This window comes from Salmo trutta, chromosome 14 (assembly GCF_901001165.1).
Source record: "Salmo trutta chromosome 14, fSalTru1.1, whole genome shotgun sequence".
Lineage (NCBI taxonomy): Eukaryota > Metazoa > Chordata > Actinopteri > Salmoniformes > Salmonidae > Salmo > Salmo trutta.
This window is the reverse complement of record NC_042970.1, coordinates 32,393,880-32,414,379: the sequence shown is the minus strand read 5'-3', so window position 1 is coordinate 32,414,379 and position 20,500 is coordinate 32,393,880. Positions and strand designations below refer to the sequence as shown.

At 44.5% G+C, this 20,500-nt stretch overlaps 1 protein-coding gene across 2 annotated transcripts in view; it reads right to left on the bottom strand.

Moving 5' to 3' along the window:
* Nucleotides 1-2,588, bottom strand: part of fgd5b (FYVE, RhoGEF and PH domain containing 5b) — a 64,455-nt gene extending 61,867 nt beyond the window's left edge. For both annotated transcript variants that reach the window (XM_029775361.1, XM_029775362.1), the window contains exon 1: nt 2,342-2,588. In XM_029775361.1, coding sequence (XP_029631221.1) covers nt 2,342-2,396 — 55 coding nt within the window. In that variant the 5' untranslated portion in view covers nt 2,397-2,588. The remainder of the gene's footprint in view (nt 1-2,341) is intronic.
* Nucleotides 2,589-20,500: the final 17,912 nt, after the last annotated feature.

Here is a 20,500-nt window from a genome sequence, read left to right as displayed (position 1 = left end):
TCCCTTTTAGACAAAGCCGTCGCTCATGGACACATCATAGGCTTCAGGAGCCAGCTGCAGATGTGATTCCACCATGGGCAACAATAACTGGCTACTAGTTTGTTTTCAGACAAATATATTCAACTCATAGCTAGTTTATCCAGTGACCACTGCATTTAGAAGGATAGCTACCGACTGAAATGTAGCTAGCTAGCTAGCATGCTGGCTCACACTGGCCATGCAGTAGCCAACTAGCTAGCTAACAGTTAGCTTATCGTGGACACCAAATGACAACGCTAGCTAGACTTGGGAGCTAATGGGCACACGGGCTACAATAGTAAACTGGTTAAACATGATAACACCATGGGAAACAATAATTGGCTAGTTTGTTTTCAGACAAATATGTTCAAGTCATAGTTAGTTTATCCACTGACCACCACATTTAGGGTACCTAAATTACATAAATGTAGCTAGCTAGCTCACTGGACAGGCAGTAGCCATTAATATCCAATTAATCTTTGATACATTTGGGATAACATCAAGCAACAGACAGTTTGTGTAAATGTAAAAATAAGGATTAGTGAACTCGTCTTATGAATGATCGAACAGTGAAACTTAAATAGATTGGTGAGGCTTTCATTTATTTCCCAAGTAATTAAGCTGAAGGTAGGTTTCTCAAGTCGTTCGGTTCTTACTGTCTCAACCAATCACCCAACGTAACTTAAGAATATTAATTACTTTGCCTCCGGCTATCCTACAAATGTAAATTCCGCTTCCCAGACTGCTTCCAATCATTAAAATGTTCCTTACTTAAAGGGGCAATCTGCAGTTGCTACATCCATTTTTTGTTTTCTAAATTAATGAATAAATGCCTCGTGAGCTAAGTTCAACAGTCGTACCCCATCAGAACCCAAAATATACGCTTGTTTTACTCCAATGTTTGTAAACAAAGTAAATGTAAACAAACATTGTATAGGCTCAAACATAGTTAAAACTATCATTTTCATCTCATGGATGGTCAGCCCTTTCCTCCATAGCTCAGTCTATGAATTTGAGAGTGGTTACATTTCTCCAGCCCCATCCCTCAGCTTTTAATCGAAACAGGGGCAGAGAGGACCCTGTGTTATCATTTCAACTGCAGATTGTCCCTTTAAGGTATCTAGAATTAGTGTACCAAGTTTGATAATTTTATCATAAAATGCATGATTATTTCCCCTATCCGCTGGACTAGGGCACCTGGGAAGCGTATCGACAGTGGACACTTTGCTTAGAGGGACACAAGTTAACACTAAAGGATTTCCCCAAGTCACTTTCTGCAATTCACTGGAGAGAATCCCCTCTCATAGACTGTTTTTGCTCCTTTGGGGTTGTGCGTTTCAAGGGACAAAAAAACTAAAGACAAAATAAAACATATGATAACATAATTGGTCAAACAGGACACAGAAGGACATTACATAAGGACATTACATTTTGGCTATATGATCCAGTGGAGGCTGCTGAGGGAAGGACGGCTCATAATGGCTGGAACGAAGTAAATGGAATGGCAGCAAACACATGGTATTTGAAACCATTCCACCAACTCCGCACCAGCCATTACCATGAGCCAGTCCTCCCCAAATAAGGTGCCACCAGCCTCCTGTGATATGATCTCCTCAACATAACCTGAGGAAAACAGCACTGGCTGTACCTTGAAGAACCAATCAGATTCTCAACAAAGCAGCAATGTGACAAGCATCATACAGGCTTACTCCTTGTATAATGTCCCCATAATTACAACAGAACAATGCCATTGTCAACCTTGTCAAAAATCCATAATGCGCATTATCAAAAGAATATCTGGTGTCTATAAATTCATAATCACTCATGTGTTTCGATATTAGATAACTCGATTATGTTATATATTAGATATATTTTTAGACCACCAACAGTCCTTTCCCTTAACAGTACCTCATAGAAAGCCTAACTACTGCACTGTAGTTGTCCACAGTTTCAGATACAGACTAAAGACCTAGTGACTCTTTTCACACTTGGGATTTCAATGATTGAAATAATAAGATTGGAATTGCATTACCAATTCTATATCTAAACAACAATTTGTCCTCTATTTGGCTGGCCAACCACGCCTATAGGCTATCCCAGTCTGTGGCATTATGATCACAGGTCTTGTCAACTTCCACAAATTGTAGGCAGCACAAGTCTGCCCCCCTCCCTTCACACAGAGTCCCTTTCCCGTTTTGTTATGGGTAGGACACATTCTTACAGTCCCTTTTTTTGTCGGGATAAAACAATTCAGACAATGCAGCGTTTTATTATGATATTTGATTAGTAGGCTACATTTGTTGAAATCAAAGTGCTCTCATACCTGTATCCATTTTCAGGAACCATCCGCGCGAGCATCCGAACCATTTATCGTTCATTAATCCTTGTGTGAAACAGCATCCCGTAGGCTATATTCCAGACCACACGTATCCACACGTAGAAACAGAAAGGAAAGCTATTCAAAGACCAGAATGATAAAACAATAACCTCAGTTTTATGTCATTTTTATTGTGTCAAGTTACTTTCCAGCTGTAGCGGTCCGCGACTGGTGGCGCGTGCATATGTGGTGAGAGTCGCGACTGAACAGATGCAGGAGGCTGGGAGCTGAGCGCAGGAGGTGTTCCCTGGCGTTTCCTGAGGAACCCACTTGTCACAAACTGGTTGAATCAACATTGTTTCAACGTAATTTGTCAACGTATTGTGACATGGAATCTACGTGGAAAATGCATTGGATTTTAATGGCAACTGTTGTTTTGAGGATGACATTTCATTATGGTAACCACATTTTAACATAGACAAACCTTGTATAAATTGTTGAATTTGTACCTTTAAAACAACATAAAATCTTCAACATTATATCCACAATCAGAAAAATAAACAATAAGTTGGGCAGCACCTCTGACTGGAGAATGTATCTATCTGCAGCTCCACTCTGGTCTCCCATCCAGGGTTTTAACCAAGCCCTGCTTAGCTATGATATTACCAATGTGATATCATACAAATGATTGTTGAGAGTTCTCCACCAGTCTTGGGGAGATAGTCAGCAGGAAGCTGACTAGTGGTGTATTCAGCAGCCTGATGGTCTGGGAGTAGAATCTAATCTAATCTATAATCTATTGGCCAGTCTTACGTTTTTTTTTGCCATGATGCTCCTATACTGCCCGCATCTGATTGATGGAAACAAGGAAAACAAACCATGGCTTGGATGGCTGGGGTCCCTGATGATCTTCTTGGCCTTCCTGCAACACCTGGTATTGTATTTGTCCTGGAGGGCCTTGCGGTCTGCAGCAGTGGAGTTGCTGTACCAGGTTGTGATGCAGCCCGACAGTATGCTCTCGATGGTGCTCCTGTAGAACACTGTGAGGGCCCTCGGTGACGGTGACAGGCTGAATTTCTTCCGCATCCTGAGGTTGAATAGTCGCTGTCGTGCCTTCTTCACCACATTGTCCGTGTGTGAATGTGCTGAGCTTTGATTGGTTCTCTCAAAGTCTTTTGGTTTCCTTGGGGGTTAATTAAGGCCTCACATTATTTGGATTTTAAAAAGCAACAGTTGTATTGGAGGTGTGTGGTTGTCTATGTGGGTGATTGAGTGAGAAAGACACAGAGCCGAACCAATCAAAAGACACATCCCTTCATTATCGACTCATCATGCAGACAACATAGAAATATTCTTTCCAGACTCTGAAGTCAGGAGGACTTCGAGTTATGTGTTAGCCAGACTAGTTTGACTGTAAGCTAATTATAAAATATTTCTTGAATCCTGGCAGCTCAGAGACATCCAGCTAAAAACAGAATGTGTGGGATCCCAGAGACTGCTGCTATTCGGACATGATTTCCTGCCCATACATCTGAAGTCTGATTGGAGGACAGAAGTCCCTTAAAACATTTCTGCATAACAGGAAATTGCACTCCCTGTTTCCTGCACAACGAGGCTCCACTTCCTTAGCAACTGATGGACAAAACTGGCACATTTTAACCCATTGGAGAGTTGAAACATAAAAACATGATGAGGTAACATATTTTGTCTCCTAAAGTAGTCACCTGATGATAGGATACACCAAAAATAATGTATTTTCCATTACAACAATGAAATAATGTGTTTTCCTATTGTGGTACAAATTGATATAGAGTACCTATTAACCACATTCAGCATTATCATGATTATACCATCTCTTTTAACTGCAGCTATTTTGATTCATGTGTACTGAACTGACTTTACCTCACTCTGTATCTCTCAGGGGTAAAGAGTGTGACACATGGACTTGCAAGCGCGTGAGCGCACACACAGACACACACACACACACACACACACACACACACACACACACACCCCCCCCCCACACACACACACACACACACACACACACACCCACACACACACACACACACACACACACACACACACACACACACACACACACACACACACACACACACACACACACACACACGTGCAGCTGCAGAGGTAATCCCAGTCTCTACTCACTGTTACTTGCGGTTCAGAGAGAGGCTAAGCCTGCACAGAAGGCATTGCTGGGTTCTGCCCAGGGCCACCAAAGGGAAATACCAGGATTACAGCGTTCCCAACAATCATTCCCCCCTGCTGTGACATTGCACATGGCTGGATATTGGATAAAATGCCTTGGCCTGAGAAAGGGCCATGGTGCGCCATCTTTCCTCTCTCTCTCTCTCTCTCTCTCACACAACACTGAAAGGTAAAAAAAATCTGTCCACATCACAGCCGGCCTGGGGATTTCTGCAGATATAATTCAACATGCAAAATACATAAATAAGTCCCATTGCTGGAAGCATTACAAGACGAGACAGACATCAGGGCACAGCAGAAAAAATACATTAGACCTGACTGGTAAAGAAAAAAAGATATCAAGCCCAGTCGAGTGCTCCCAGGCTCAAACTAGAGGAGGCACCACCGCTGGGTTCCACGAAGTTAGACCTGCCCAAAATATGTCACCCACACTGATCCTCTAACACATGAACTAAAACATCCTTGAGTGCCCAATGACCAAAACCCCACAACTGTATATCTGCAGAATTCTCCTGTTTGTATTTTTGAATCAGTGGTATCGTGCATGCACAGACAACCAGTCCACATAATATGAAGCGAATCTTGGCATGACACCTCTGTTTTCAAAGTCCCCCAACCGAGGCTAAGTATAGTGTTACTAGCAGAACAGATTGTTCTGCTCATTTAAAAACATTAAATGTTGTTACCTTTGACCCCTTTTGTTGGTCCAATAAGTATGTTTTTATATTGACTCAATGAAGGGCAGGGAGGTGGGCTCAGAGAGCAGCCCTGCTCTGTGGCGTGAGAGAATAATGATGGATCTCCTGATAAACAAGGGGCTGCAGATGTGGAGCATGAAAACATGTTTTGGGCTCATACAAAAACACACACAGACACACAGACACACACAGACACACACAGACACACACACACACACACACACACACACACACACACACACACACACACACACACACACACACACACACACACACACACACACACACACACACACACACACACACACACACAGCCATCCCCGCCTCCTGAAGGGAAACGGATCTGAAAGAGGGATAACAGGCCGCTAAGTCCAATGCTGCTGATCTCAGGGCTGGAGCACAACCCTCTCACAGGGACGGATGTGAAGTGTTCTGGTCAACATGCCAGCTCCACAAACTAGTCTGAGGCCAGTGTTGTGGAACACCTCTGCTGTTACAGAGCAGGTTGTTGGGGGTGTGCTGTGTGCAGCCAGCTGTGCTGGTACAGAGCAGGTTGTTGGGGGTGTGCTGTGTGCAGCCAGCTGTGCTGTTACAGAGCAGGTTGTTGGGGGTGTGCTGTGTACAACCAGCTGTGCTGGTACAGAGCAGGTTGTTGGGGGTGTGCTGTGTGCAGCCAGCTGTGCTGGTACAGAGCAGGTTGTTGGGGGTGTGCTGTGGGCAGCCAGCTGTGTTGTTACAGAGCAGGTTGTTGGGGGTGTGCTGTGTGCAGCCAGCTGTGCTGGTACAGAGCAGGTTGTTGGGGGTGTGCTGTGTGCAGCCAGCTGTGCTGGTACAGAGCAGGTTGTTGGGGGTGTGCTGTGTGCAGCCAGCTGTGCTGTTACAGATCAGGTTGTTGGGGGTGTGCTGTGTGCAGCCAGCTGTGCTGTTACAGAGCAGGTTGTTAGGGGTGTGCTGTGTGCAGCCAGCTGTGCTGGTACAGAGCAGGTTGTTGGGGGTGTGCTGTGTGCAGCCAGCTGTGCTGTTACAGAGCAGGTTGTTGGGGGTGTGCTGTGTGCAGCCAGCTGTGCTGGTACAGAGCAGGTTGTTGGGGGTGTGCTGTGTGCAGCCAGCTGTGTTGTTACAGAGCAGGTTGTTGGGGGTGTGCTGTGTGCAGCCAGCTGTGTTGTTACAGAGCAGGTTGTTGGGGGTGTGCTGTGTGCAGCCAGCTGTGCTGTTACAGAGCAGGTTGTTGGGGGTGTGCTGTGTGCAGCCAGCTGTGCTGGTACAGAGCAGGTTGTTGGGGGTGTGCTGTGTGCAGCCAGCTGTGCTGTTACAGAGCAGGTTGTTGGGGGTGTGCTGTGTGCAGCCAGCTGTGCTGGTACAGAGCAGGTTGTTGGGGGTGTGCTGTGTGCAGCCAGCTGTGCTGTTACAGAGCAGGTTGTTGGGGGTGTGCTGTGTGCAGCCAGCTGTGCTGGTACAGAGCAGGTTGTTGGGGGTGTGCTGTGTGCCGCCAGCTGTGCTGTTACAGAGCAGGTTGTTGGGGGTGTGCTGTGTGCCGCCAGCTGTGCTGTTACAGAGCAGGTTGTTGGGGGTGTGCTGTGTGCAGCCAGCTGTGCTGTTACAGAGCAGGTTGTTGGGGGTGTGCTGTGTGCAGCCAGCTGTGCTGTTACAGAGCAGGTTGTTGGGGGTGTGCTGTGTGCAGCCAGCTGTGCTGTTACAGAGCAGGTTGTTGGGGGTGTGCTGTGTGCAGCCAGCTGTGCTGTTACAGAGCAGGTTGTTGGGGGTGTGCTGTGTGCAGCCAGCTGTGCTGGTACAGAGCAGGTTGTTGGGGGTGTGCTGTGTGCAGCCAGCTGTGCTGTTACAGAGCAGGTTGTTGGGGGTGTGCTGTGTGCAGCCAGCTGTGCTGGTACAGAGCAGGTTGTTGGGGGTGTGCTGTGTGCCGCCAGCTGTGCTGTTACAGAGCAGGTTGTTGGGGGTGTGCTGTGTGCCGCCAGCTGTGCTGTTACAGAGCAGGTTGTTGGGGGTGTGCTGTGTGCAGCCAGCTGTGCTGTTACAGAGCAGGTTGTTGGGGGTGTGCTGTGTGCAGCCAGCTGTGCTGTTACAGAGCAGGTTGTTGGGGGTGTGCTGTGTGCAGCCAGCTGTGCTGTTACAGAGCAGGTTGTTGGGGGTGTGCTGTGTGCAGCCAGCTGTGCTGGTACAGAGCAGGTTGTTGGGGGTGTGCTGTGTGCCGCCAGCTGTGCTGTTACAGAGCAGGTTGTTGGGGGTGTGCTGTGTGCAGCCAGCTGTGCTGGTACAGAGCAGGTTGTTGGGGGTGTGCTGTGTGCAGCCAGCTGTGCTGGTAGAGAGCAGGTTGTTGGGGGTGTGCTGTGTGCAGCCAGCTGTGCTGTTACAGAGCAGGTTGTTGGGGGGGTGCTGTGTGCAGCCAGCTGTGCTGGTACAGAGCAGGTTGTTGGGGGTGTGCTGTGTGCAGCCAGCTGTGCTGGTACAGAGCAGGTTGTTGGGGGTGTGCTGTGTGCAGCCAGCTGTGCTGTTACAGAGCAGCTTGTTGAGGTGGGAGGAGCAGAGTGATTAATGGACAGACCTATTCAATCTGGCTGCTACACCACATACAGTGATTAGGTACACCGGCAAATCAGCATTTAGAATCAGAAAGTAAGGAAAAGAGGGGGGGGGGAGAGAGACAGATAGAGAGAGAGACAGATAGAGAGAGAGACAGATAGAGAGATAGAGAGAGAGACAGATAGAGAGAGAGACAGATAGAGAGAGAGAGAGATAGAGAGAGAGGGGGGGGGAGAGAAGAGATAGAGGGGAGGACAGCTCATGAACCCCATCAATAAAACTGCCCTTTATTACAAAGCCTTGTTCTCCTGGTAGTAATGGAAGGGACCTACTGACCCCACCAAATGCCATTTATTTGTGCACAATATGTTACCAGGGGATTTTAATGTTACATTGATGGTTTTGAGTTGTTCTCGTTAAGAGCAGGAAAGACTTACAGTGAACCAGCCTTATAGAACAATCACGTGGGAGGGTTTTACAATAATCACCATCTTGTAGGAACAGCTGTTATTTAGAGCCACTGAAAAACAATGAGAGCACAGTCCAACCAAGAGCCAGCGAAATCACTCGTTCACTCAGCTGGATTTCAGGCCATGCATCGAAGAGGCACATGAGCACCATGCTCGGTGTTCTGGCTTAGCTTAATCATACTATGCACAATGGTCTGATGCTGAAGCATTCCAGAGCTAACATATATGATAAAGTGGGGGAATCCCTCCACTGTGTGTGTGTGTGTCTCCCTCAGCACCACACTCCATTGGCTATCTGTCTCCTGTCTGCATCAGGCCATATCGGGGGAAGAGGGAGAGGGTACGGATTCCAAACTTGTAAACATATTTTCTTTATCTCTTCCTTTTTCTTTTCATCTGAACCAATAGCTTTTGTACGTGTGATAGTTATGGCCAGAGCAGTAATGTATTGGGTCCCTCAGTCTATGATATAACAGTTACATTTCTAAATATTTCAAGTGTCACAAAGAAGTGCTGGTTATAAAAGAAAGATAATAACAAGTAGTCATTTACAGTGCTAACAACAAACTACTTCTGTTAAAACCCCTCTGACAAGTAGTTGATGTGGATCACACCAGCCGTGATTCAACAGTAACTGTTTTGCAGGTGGGGACAAAAGTGTGTGAAGGGGTTGAAGTGTGTTCCTGTAAATATGTCATCATAACTATTGTGTTAGCCTGGGAGTCTATTCAAATATTTTCCCACCGGGCCACGCTAAACATAAAACACAGTCACACTTTCGCAGTATTGAAAATGACAGAAAATATTTATGTAACAATGTAAGCAAACACTCATGCTCGCACATAAATACAGACACCCACACAAACTGAATGAAAACATGTTTGTTCTACTTGAACTGTGCTCTTGGCTGGCACAGCTATGCTGAGTGTAGCATGGATGTCTGTCCTGTCAGCTTTACAGTGGGAATAGCAATGGTAGCATGGAGGTCTATCCTGTCATGTTTACAGTGGGAATAGCAATGGTAGCATGGATGTCTGTCCTGTCAGGTTTACAGTGGGAATAGAAATGGTAGCATGGAGGTCTATCCTGTCATGTTTACAGTGGGAATAGCAATGGTAGCATGGATGTCTGTCCTGTCAGGTTTACAGTGGGAATAGAAATGGTAGCATGGATGTCTGTCCTGTCAGGTTTACAGTGGGAATAGTAATGGTAGCATGGATGTCTGTCCTGTCAGCTTTACAGTGGAAATAGCAATGGTAGCATGGATGTCTGTCCTGTCAGCTTTACAGTGGGAATAGCAATGGTAGCATGGATGTCTGTCCTGTCAGGTTTACAGTGGGAATAGCAATGGTAGCATGGATGTCTGTCCTGTCAGGTTTACAGTGGGAATAGCAATGGTAGCATGGACGTCTGTCCTGTCAGCTTTACAGTGGGAATAGAAATGGTAGCATGGATGTCTGTCCTGTCAGGTTTACAGTGGGAATAGAAATGGTAGCATGGATGTCTGTCCTGTCAGGTTTACAGTTGGAATAGAAATGGTAGCATGGATGTCTGTCCTGTCAGGTTTACAGTGGGAATAGCAATGGTAGCATGGATGTCTGTCCTGTCAGGTTTACAGTGGGAATAGAAATGGTAGCATGGATGTCTGTCCTGTCAGGTTTACAGTGGGAATAGTAATGGTAGCATGGATGTCTGTCCTGTCAGCTTTACAGTGGGAATAGCAATGGTAGCATGGATGTCTGTCCTGTCAGGTTTACAGTGGGAATAGTAATGGTAGCATGGATGTCTGTCCTGTCAGGTTTACAGTGGGAATAGCAATGGTAGCATGGATGTCTGTCCTGTCAGCTTTACAGTGGGAATAGTAATGGTAGCATGGATGTCTGTCCTGTCAGCTTTACAGTGGGAATAGAAATGGTAGCATGGATGTCTGTCCTGTCAGCTTTACAGTGGGAATAGTAATGGTAGCATGGATGTCTGTCCTGTCAGCTTTACAGTGGGAATAAAAATGGTAGCATGGATGTCTGTCCTGTCAGCTTTACAGTGGGAATAGTAATGGTAGCATGGATGTCTGTCCTGTCAGCTTTACAGTGGGAATAGTAATGGTAGCATGGATGTCTGTCCTGTCAGCTTTACAGTGGGAATAAAAATGGTAGCATGGATGTCTGTCCTGTCAGCTTTACAGTGGGAATAGTAATGGTAGCATGGATGTCTGTCCTGTCAGCTTTACAGTGGGAATAGTAATGGTAGCATGGATGTCTGTCCTGTCAGCTTTACAGTGGGAATAGTAATGGTAGCATGGATGTCTGTCCTGTCAGCTTTACAGTGGGAATAGTAATGGTAGCATGGATGTCTGTCCTGTCAGGTTTACAGTGGGAATAGTAATGGTAGCATGGATGTCTGTCCTGTCAGCTTTACAGTGGGAATAGTAATGGTAGCATGGATGTCTGTCCTGTCAGGTTTACAGTGGGAATAGTAATGGTAGCATGGATGTCTGTCCTGTCAGGTTTACAGTGGGAATAGTAATGGTAGCATGGATGTCTGTCCTGTCAGCTGTGTGGAGAGTAAAGGGGTGCTGACTGAACTTCTAGTTGTGTCATGGTGGGCTAAATATAATTTCACATCACATCACGGCTAACTAAGGAAGAAAACACAGCTGGGTTGTTGTTTTTGTACTTGTGTAATACCTTCCTGACCTTCGTACAATGACCATGGGACATTCCCTTGCTCTCTTTCCTCTCTTTCTCTCTGGATTTTTCAGCAAATATGTTTTTCAAAACATTTTCTGATTAGGCTACTGGTGAGAAAAACAGCTGCCTCAGAATAGTTTTTGATAAATATAACCTTATTGAATTACAGCGGACCCCCTGACACATGGGAAAAAGGTATCAGGATGAAATAATCTATGTCACAGATAAGAATGACACTTGATTTGAAGGGGCTTTGTTAATTAAACAAGAAACCTAACAGAGACAATTTCCTGACCTATTAACATTGCTTACCCTCATAAATGACGGTTATGGTGAAAACATACACATATGTCTGTCAGGCGCATTCTTCGAATTGCAAATTAATGTTATTTTTAAAGCTGATTTAAAACATTCCTGCACTAAATCATGGAAGGCAAACAAAATAGCATCAGGAAAAGTAAAGTACTAAAATAGCAACCACAAAACAGCATGGTGTGCATGCAATTTCAACCCCTGAACAATAAACAATGGACTAAGAAAGGTCAAACTGTATTTGTGTGTGTGTGTGGGGGGGGGGGGGGCAGAGAAAGATCACAGACCATAGTTACGGTTGTAGCTGCTTGTCCTTGGAATGGTTTCGGTACTGGGCCTGTCCTCTCATAAGTGTTGTACTGGACCTGTCCTCTCATAAGTGTTGTACTGGACCTGTCCTCTCATAACTGTTGTACTGGACCTGTCCTCTCATAAGTGTTGTACTGGACCTGTCCTCTCATAAGTGTTGTACTGGGCCTGTCCTCTCATAAGTGTTGTACTGGACCTGTCCTCTCATAAGTGTTGTACTGGGCTTGTCCTCTCATAACTGTTGTACTGGACCTGTCCTCTCATAAGTGTTGTACTGGACCTGTCCTCTCATAAGTGTTGTACTGGACCTGTCCTCTCATAAGTGTTGTACTGGGCCTGTCCTCTCATAAGTGTTGTACTGGGCCTGTCCTCTCATAAGTGTTGTACTGGACCTGTCCTCTCATAAGTGTTGTACTGGGCCTGTCCTCTCATAAGTGTTGTACTGGACCTGTCCTCTCATAAGTGTTGTACTGGGCTTGTCCTCTCATAACTGTTGTACTGGACCTGTCCTCTCATAAGTGTTGTACTGGACCTGTCCTCTCATAAGTGTTGTACTGGACCTGTCCTCTCATAAGTGTTGTACTGGGCCTGTCCTCTCATAAGTGTTGTACTGGGCCTGTCCTCTCATAAGTGTTGTACTGGGCCTGTCCTCTCATAAGTGTTGTACTGGACCTGTCCTCTCATAACTGTTGTACTGGACCTGTCCTCTCATAAGTGTTGTACTGGGCCTGTCCTCTCATAAGTGTTGTACTGGACCTGTCCTCTCATAAGTGTTGTACTGGGCCTGTCCTCTCATAAGTGTTGTACTGGACCTGTCCTCTCATAAGTGTTGTACTGGACCTGTCCTCTCATAAGTGTTGTACTGGGCCTGTGGTGCTTGGCTGAGTGATGAGCCTTTACCGGCACCATCAACTCTCAACACACAACAATTATCCGTGGTTAAAATACTAATTACATTTGCAGGTGAGCCTATGGTAAAGGTTCTGCTTTAGAACACGAGGCCTTGGATCTTGTGACTAGGGTCATAACCTGGCCTTGAGTATGATCTTCACAAGGGACATCACTTTTAACTAATTCATCACAATTGATTTAAGTGACAACTCTTCGTTTACACAATATGGCCTCTGACTTGAGCATGTTGTTGTGAGCAGCGGCCAATAAAAATGCAGTGGATTAACCAGAGCTAACCTTTCATCATATGTGTATGTGAGTGCGTGTGTAACAGTGTAGGTTCCGTCCCTCTCTTCGCCCCAACCTGGGCTCGAACCAGGGACCCTTGCACACATCAACAACTGACACCCCACGAAGAATCGTTACCCATCGCGCCACAAAAGCCGCAGCCCTTGCAACGCAAGGGGAACAACCACTTCAGGTCTCAGAGCGAGTGACGTCACCGATTGAAACGCTATTAGCGCGCACCACCGCTAACTAACTAGCCATTTCACATCGGTTACATGTGCACGTGTATCTGAGTGTGTGTGCGTGCGTGTGTGTTTGGGATGCAGAGAGGCGGAGAAGTGCACCAGACAGTTATCACGCTGAAGTAATGGATGTCCAATCCAGACGATAATCAAAATCCCTGCTGCTCCATAAGGACTATAGAGCCCAGCCTTTATGTACAGCTGAGCGGCCAAAAGCAGTGGACAGGTGGGATTAATCCTGGCATATTCATGGAGTGAGTTCTACAAATTCTTTATCTCCAACGGAGGACACCATGGGGTTAGTTCCACCGGTAGCCTATAGACCTACTGTTTTCCCATAGAGACCACAGAGACAAGATAATCAAACTGACTTTTAAATGCATTCATAGGCTTCCCTCACTGGCTTTATCACTGGAGGAGATAACCCCGTTGCCATGCTCGCCAGAGTCGTAGAATGCCATGACAGTGGGCTACGTTGGTAAGCCTAGAGAAGTTGAGATCAGTTATGGTATGGGTCAGCTAGTGTACTTCCTGGGTTAATTGAATCAGAGATGCCCTCTGTGCCAAGCGGAGGAGAACTCAGTACATTGGCAGATTATCTGATGTTTTCCAACCATTTACTCATTAGTTATCGACTTTACTTCACTATGAATGGCACCCAACCCAGTATAAGGAAAATACTATTTCCATTTAAACTTCCTGGCATCGAATGTTTAAACTGTTTCCGGTTGGTTCTGTCAGTGACATTCAGGTTGTTTTGACAATGAAAGGGAGATTAGAGAGAGAAGAGCAGCAGGGAGTCCTAGTCGGTGTTGGTGCAGCTGTTCATTATCATTATATTTGGTTGTTAGTTTCATAGAGGCACCATTAATCTCCCCCTGAAAGACACATTGAGATGCAAACCACAATAAAACTGCTTTCAGACTTCACAATCAATATTGTTTTTGGGCCTGTAGGAGCCACATTATCACTGCCATGAGGTCTTAGTCACGGATCCTCCTCATCTGCACCTCATTTGGGATTCTCCCTGGGAAAACCGTGTTGGAATGCCTTAATAAAGCCATGCAGGCTGGGAATAAAGAGCAGATCAATATCTGGGCTCCCATCCATCTGCCTGAGAGGGAGCAACATGAGAGAGTGCCACTGTCTGGCATCTACATTGAGTATACCAAACATTAGGAGCACCTTCCAAATATTGAGTTGCTTAAAAATCTTTCTTTAACCTGTCTCATCCCCTTCATCTACACTGATTTTAACAAGTGACATCAATAAGGGATCATAGCTTCACCTGGATTCACCTGGTACTGACCATAAAGAGTCATAAAGAGTACTTTAAAGAGTACTGTCATAAAGAGCACTCAGTGTATGTCACCATTAGACTAAACTCTGCTTTTACTTGTAGCACTAAACCTACATTAAACACAAACTCACAGTCATTTGAGTCATGTCATTGGTGCAATTGAACATTCATCTATCACTATTCGTCTTAAGGGCTTTTCACAGTACTGAGCCGAGCTGAGCCAAACCAAGCTGGCCTGGTTACGCATCCACCGTATCTGCTGGAACTGTGCCCAAAAAGACAATTCTTTAGAAAGAAAATATCCAAGCCAGCACAGTTTGGTTTGGGTCGGCCCTATAGTGTGAAAAGGATAATAGACCCTCCAGAGTAGCCTAGCAATGTTGCTGTTCAGGGTGCCAAAAACATTCTAAGGCATCAGAGAGCCCAAAACAGTATACTATAACTTTCTTTAATCACACTTTAACATTGCTGCAACATCAAATCCCTCGTGTCATCTCAACACAGCTCATGTCTCCTTGTCTTGGCCTCTGTGTTTGGACACATCATGAGCTAATTAAAGGAAGATAGAACCAAGGTCTTAGCCTCTCCAGAAACACCAGCTGGCAGAGAGAGAGAGAGAGAGAGAGAGAGAGCACTGACGGTTTTCTTCTTCTTCCCTCAACCCCTCCTGCTCTCTTTCTCTTTTCCTTTTTTCTTTTACGTCAGCAGAATTTACGAGTCCATTACGAGCGTGCGTGCTGTGCCCACAGCGCTCAGCACTCTGCTAATCTCTTTATCTGCCAGCGTGAGGAACAGGCCGCGAAGGACGACAGATACACCTCCTGGAAGAGAAACGGCCTGTCGAGTTCCCATTTCAGCTGAACACAGAAGTATACAAACGCTCTTTCTGCAATTTGTTACATCTCAGTTTAAACACCTTAACTGCTCTCTTTTGGATAGATTTCCAGGTACCTAGGGGATCAATTGAAACCAGTTTTTATTCTTGGAATCGTCCTTACCATATCATCCACGAGGGCAGGATCTCATTTGTGGGCAACAAAGGTTTAAAAGGGCTAAATGACTCACTTTTCCTTACAAAGCCACAGTATAGGAACTGAAGGTCCTAGGCTAGTACCTTGGTTGGGGAATCCTGCTCCTCCTCACCACACAGAGGGAACAACAGAACCAGTGAGGAGAAATAAAACACTAGGAAATGTTTATCAAACTGTGAAGGCATTATTTACTACATGAATCCAGCAGCCTCACACTGTGAGTTGCATCATAGCCAAATGGATTCATCACATTATCCACAGGGCCTCTTTTCCCTTTGCTCTCTGTCTCGCTCTGATCCATCTGCTACTGGGATGTACTGGGGAGACCCCGCTGCAGATCTGCCATCAGCCCTACTGGTGCCAGCCTGCATTACATATGCTGATTTTAGGCTGCTTTACACAGCCAGGTCACCCGTGGTACAAGTCATTATTCAACGTCCATTCATGTCTGAGGACGTCGGTAGATGAAACTGTCCACTAGGGGCAACAGTGAGTGATGTTACGTTCAGCTAGGTTTCAATTTTGCTAGGGTGTTGTGGACGGGATGGCGGATGGGCGAAAGCATCTGCCTCTGGTGCCAAAGGCTGCATCTCTGAATCCATCTGCCACTGGTGCCAAAGGTTGCATCTCTGAATCCATCTGCCTCTGGTGCCAAAGGTTGCATGTTCAAATCCAGCAATAGAAAGTTGCTTTTGAAATTTTTACCTTAAACATTTGGAGTTAATACCTAACCTAAAGATTTCGGAGTTAATGGCTAAACTTAACACTAACCTTAAAAAGTTTGTAGTTAATGCCTAAACTTAACCTTAAACACTCTGAAATTTGACATTTGAGAAACATGGATGAATGTCTAATTCTGATGTCAGACTGTGGGAGCTAGTTGGCTTTACACCAACACAGCAGGAGAGTCTTTTTACGGTGAGCCTCCATACTGGCTGGAGAGTCACAGCGGTTGTGGGAGAATTAGCCTGTGTTGCTCTTTCTAACTCATTATGACTCTCTGTGTGGTGATGGAGGCACAGATCCTTAAGGTCTGGACCGCCTGCTGAACCAGTAATTAGAGGACCTGCAGTATATAGTGGGCACACCATGCCATTTCAACGTGGATAATTGGGTAATATTTGGTTGAGACGTTGATCAATGATATTTCAGCCTATATTCACACACACAGCCAAAAGTGAGTTGAATTTCCAATGTGTTATCATTATGCTTTCAACCATCTAAAAGCACAACCATATTCCAATGGAAAAACAATGTCTGATTTTTGGTTTAGTTGTCATCCAAATGTCTATCACTGGGCTTTCAAAATATTTAAAAGCACAGCAAAGTTCAAATGAGAATACAATGTCAGATATTTTGTTTATTTATACAACAGATTGTTTTATCACTGTGCTTCATCTAATAGCAGAACCAAATGACCTGGATTGCAGTTTAGATTACATGGTGCTAGTGATCAATGCCGTTCGAGATTCTTCGCAGGTTATTACATCAATTGTGAAAATCTCCACAGACCTGCGACGACCTATGCATGCTATCTTGGACATGCACGTTTTATATGATTACATAAGAAGAAATGTATATGTTTATCTTCTGGGTCGTTCCACCTCAAAAAGCACAAGAAAGTGGTTTTCGACACCCACCATCTCAGATCGTTCTTCATAGTTTTTTGTGATTAGTAACAGATACGATTAGCATTCCTGAAACGTTATTTTGTTGATATATCATTTCATATATATTTGGAAATTAAGCTAATTAATTGCACCCAAATTGGCCATTTGAATTTATAGAATTCAGATAATATTCAATAAATAAAGTACCCAACATCCAATTTGGACCAAACTTCTTTGACTACCAATGAGTAAAAATAATTGTCAAAAGCCAACCCCGGACCCCCACAGCCCATGCCAATCAAACCCTAACAACCAGTATACAGTATTAGTTCTCTATGTTTGACAAGTAGCATGAAGCTGTGACTTGGAGTATTGCTTCTCCATACTATGTAATGTATTTCCTATGAATCTGGGGATGTTTTTCCCCTGTTTAGAGAAATCACTCATTGAAGTCACTTGCATTATTTAAAGTAATATGGCCAATTTGCTCAATTTGCTTAATTTCACCGAGATCAAATAAAATGTGAAAAATAATGTTTCAGGAATGCAAATCTTAGTCATTTCTAACTACAAAAAAACGATGTCCAAACAATCTGAGATGGTGGGTGTCATGGCTTGCTGAAAATATATATATATATATATTTTATAAAACCAAATATCAACATGTCAAGGAGATGTATCTTCTGCTTGCATAGTTCCATCTGTGCCACTGACTTAGTCTATCACTAAATATAATTACATTTGAAATCAACTAGTGCTTGAAACCCTAGGCCTATTGTATTGTCTATTTTTCGTTGAATTCTGGGTTGAATTGAAACAATAGCTGTTGATGACTTGCAAATGCTATATAGGCCTAAATGCCATCAAATCAAATCAAATTTTATTTCTCACATGCACCGAATACAACAGGTGTAGATAGATTAATTTTCCAGTAGGAGGTGCTGCCCAACCTATAGATTTTTGTCTGATAGTGAATATAATGTTGAAGAGCTGACGTTGTTTTAAAGGTAAAAACAATGTTTGTCTATACTGAAATTTGGTTACCATGACGACATAATCCTGTACTTGAAATTTCACCCTCAAAACAACAGTTAATTACTTTTTTCAAATGCAATGTATTTTCCACGTAGATTCCACGTCACAATACATTGACAAATTACGTTGAAACAACATTGATTCAACCAGTTTGTGTTTAGTGGGACATGACTGGAATGAACATTTGCAGAAACTTTTGTGACAACACTTAAACTACTTTAGTAAAGCAACTCTTATCTGTAGTGATAAATACTTTTTTATTCTTCTCCTCTGTCCAAGGCTGATTGCCGCTGGACGCGTGTTTGCGTTTTATGATGCCATGACTGTTTATGTAAGAGTGTGATGAATGGATGTGTGTGATTGGCAGGGTATGTGAAGGCATGTGTACATGCTTACATTTACATTTTTGTCATTTAGGGGATGCTCTTATCCAGAACGACATACAGTAGTGAGTGCATACATTTTTGTGCTATGTCGACTTACTGCCCTCCTGCCTGACTGACTGTTCCCATGGGGCATTCTCTGAAAAGGTCTGATTTATACCCTGCATCGATTTGCATTCACCATCTCTTTCTCCCTTTCTTTATCTCTCCTTTTCTCAGTGAGATATCAGTCCCCATTGTCCACCTGCTTATCATCTGATGATGTGGGGCATGTCCAATGTCAGCAAGGATACCCTTCGCTTTATCTGAATACGTGGCACTAGATGATAACACTGAAATCCTCCCCTATGCCCTATAGTCTTCTCTAAGATACGGTAGATGTCAAATGGGTGTGACCCCAACCAGATGTATGGATGTTGGCATTGCAAAAGGAAACCATGCCCGTCCACCTCATGACTTACTTGACTTAAGCTCTTGGCTCCTATGGAACATAGGACGTTGACAAATGTCCTCCATCACACTCGGTTTGGGACAGGTTTTTCCAGGTCACACTAATTGAGCCCTCCCTTTCATTTCTGCCTGGTTGTCTCTCCTCCAAGTGTTTCTGGGTCACCCTCCTCATGAGACAGGGAGCTAGGTTAGCTCCAAAGCTGTTGTAGTATTTAGCTTACAGTTCCCATAGACGATTCAACTAGAGGTAACCACTGTTTCTGGCAAGGAGATAATGACTGAAGAGTTACTATACAGGAGTAGATCATTGAGATTAATTAAAACACAAACTAACCAGCCAACTTTCAAAGGCATGCAAATATAATGGGAAATCTCACTGACACCATGTCCAGTGTTATGTCTCTGAGACTTTGACAGGATCCCATTCCATCCCTAGAAACCTAAAATTGGTTAGACACAGGGGTCTCACTTTATGACCCATGCCCTTTGACACACCCATGCCCCTCTATCAAAACATTGCAACATCAACCTGCATTAGCATGTGGGAATTCCATCCTGGACATCCATTAAGTCTATCAAAGAAGTGATCCCTGTTGTGATAATGTGGCCTACGGTGTGACTCTACTGACCTATGATGAACTAGACACAAGGTCACACTGAAGACACACACCACCACTAACCCAGAGTGCCCCTGCTCCACTCGCCTTATCAATGCTAACCCTGGTTGTAAATAGTGTTGGAAAAACCAAGGGCAAAACAAGGAAACGCTTAAGTCAGGTGGATCAATGCTGACATAATCCATCAGACATGTCTCCAGGCTCTTTCATAGAACCTGCATTGCAGTAGAAGTCATCCCTCTATCTCTCTCTACCTCCAGCGGTCGCTGGGTCCATCAGGATCCCTCTGGTCTTATCTGGGTGCTTTGACACTTCAGTGAATACAACCTTGTGTAGTGTTATGACATTACCTGCCAAATGTTCTTATGAATCTGTAGTATTGATAGTACCTGAGATGTGCCACAATATGGGGGGAGCGTCGGGGGCACCGTCGGGGGCATTATTTCAATAACAAGAGTAGGCAGATGTATGCAATGGTGACATCATGTATAATTTTTGTGTCTATTTAATGTTTTATATGCACGTTATAGATGACCTGTAGTTTGGGCTCTTCCCCCTTTCTTATTAAGAGCTTTGGAGACACTCCTTCAGGAAAAACACAACATGTCATGATCAGCCATTTTGGCTTTCACAGCATTTATTACGACTACCACCTCAGCCATTTTGGCTCCATGTACTTTCATATTGCTAGTTTTATTGCGTCTCATGTCTGTGAAATGGCATTCACGAGGGGCAGCCATACCGGAAACATATTCCTTCTGCCCCCATCTTCCCTGCACAGCAATAAAGAGGCCATTGATTGTGGTCCCTGCTCAATGCTAGAGGACATAAGACAGGGGGATTACCAGGGTAGATGTGTCAGATACTGGCTGCCCCCCATCCCATCTCCATATATCCCCCACTCATAAAGGCCCCATTAGCTCCTGTTGTGGTCCGGATGGGACAGACGTTAAAACAGACCAACTGCGACGAGTGTCTTCAATAAAGAAGCGCAAACCAACACCACTGTGCCCTTTGTGTGTGTGTTTGGTTTTACTATTCTTGGATAATAAAACAAGAAAAATTCTGACAAGTG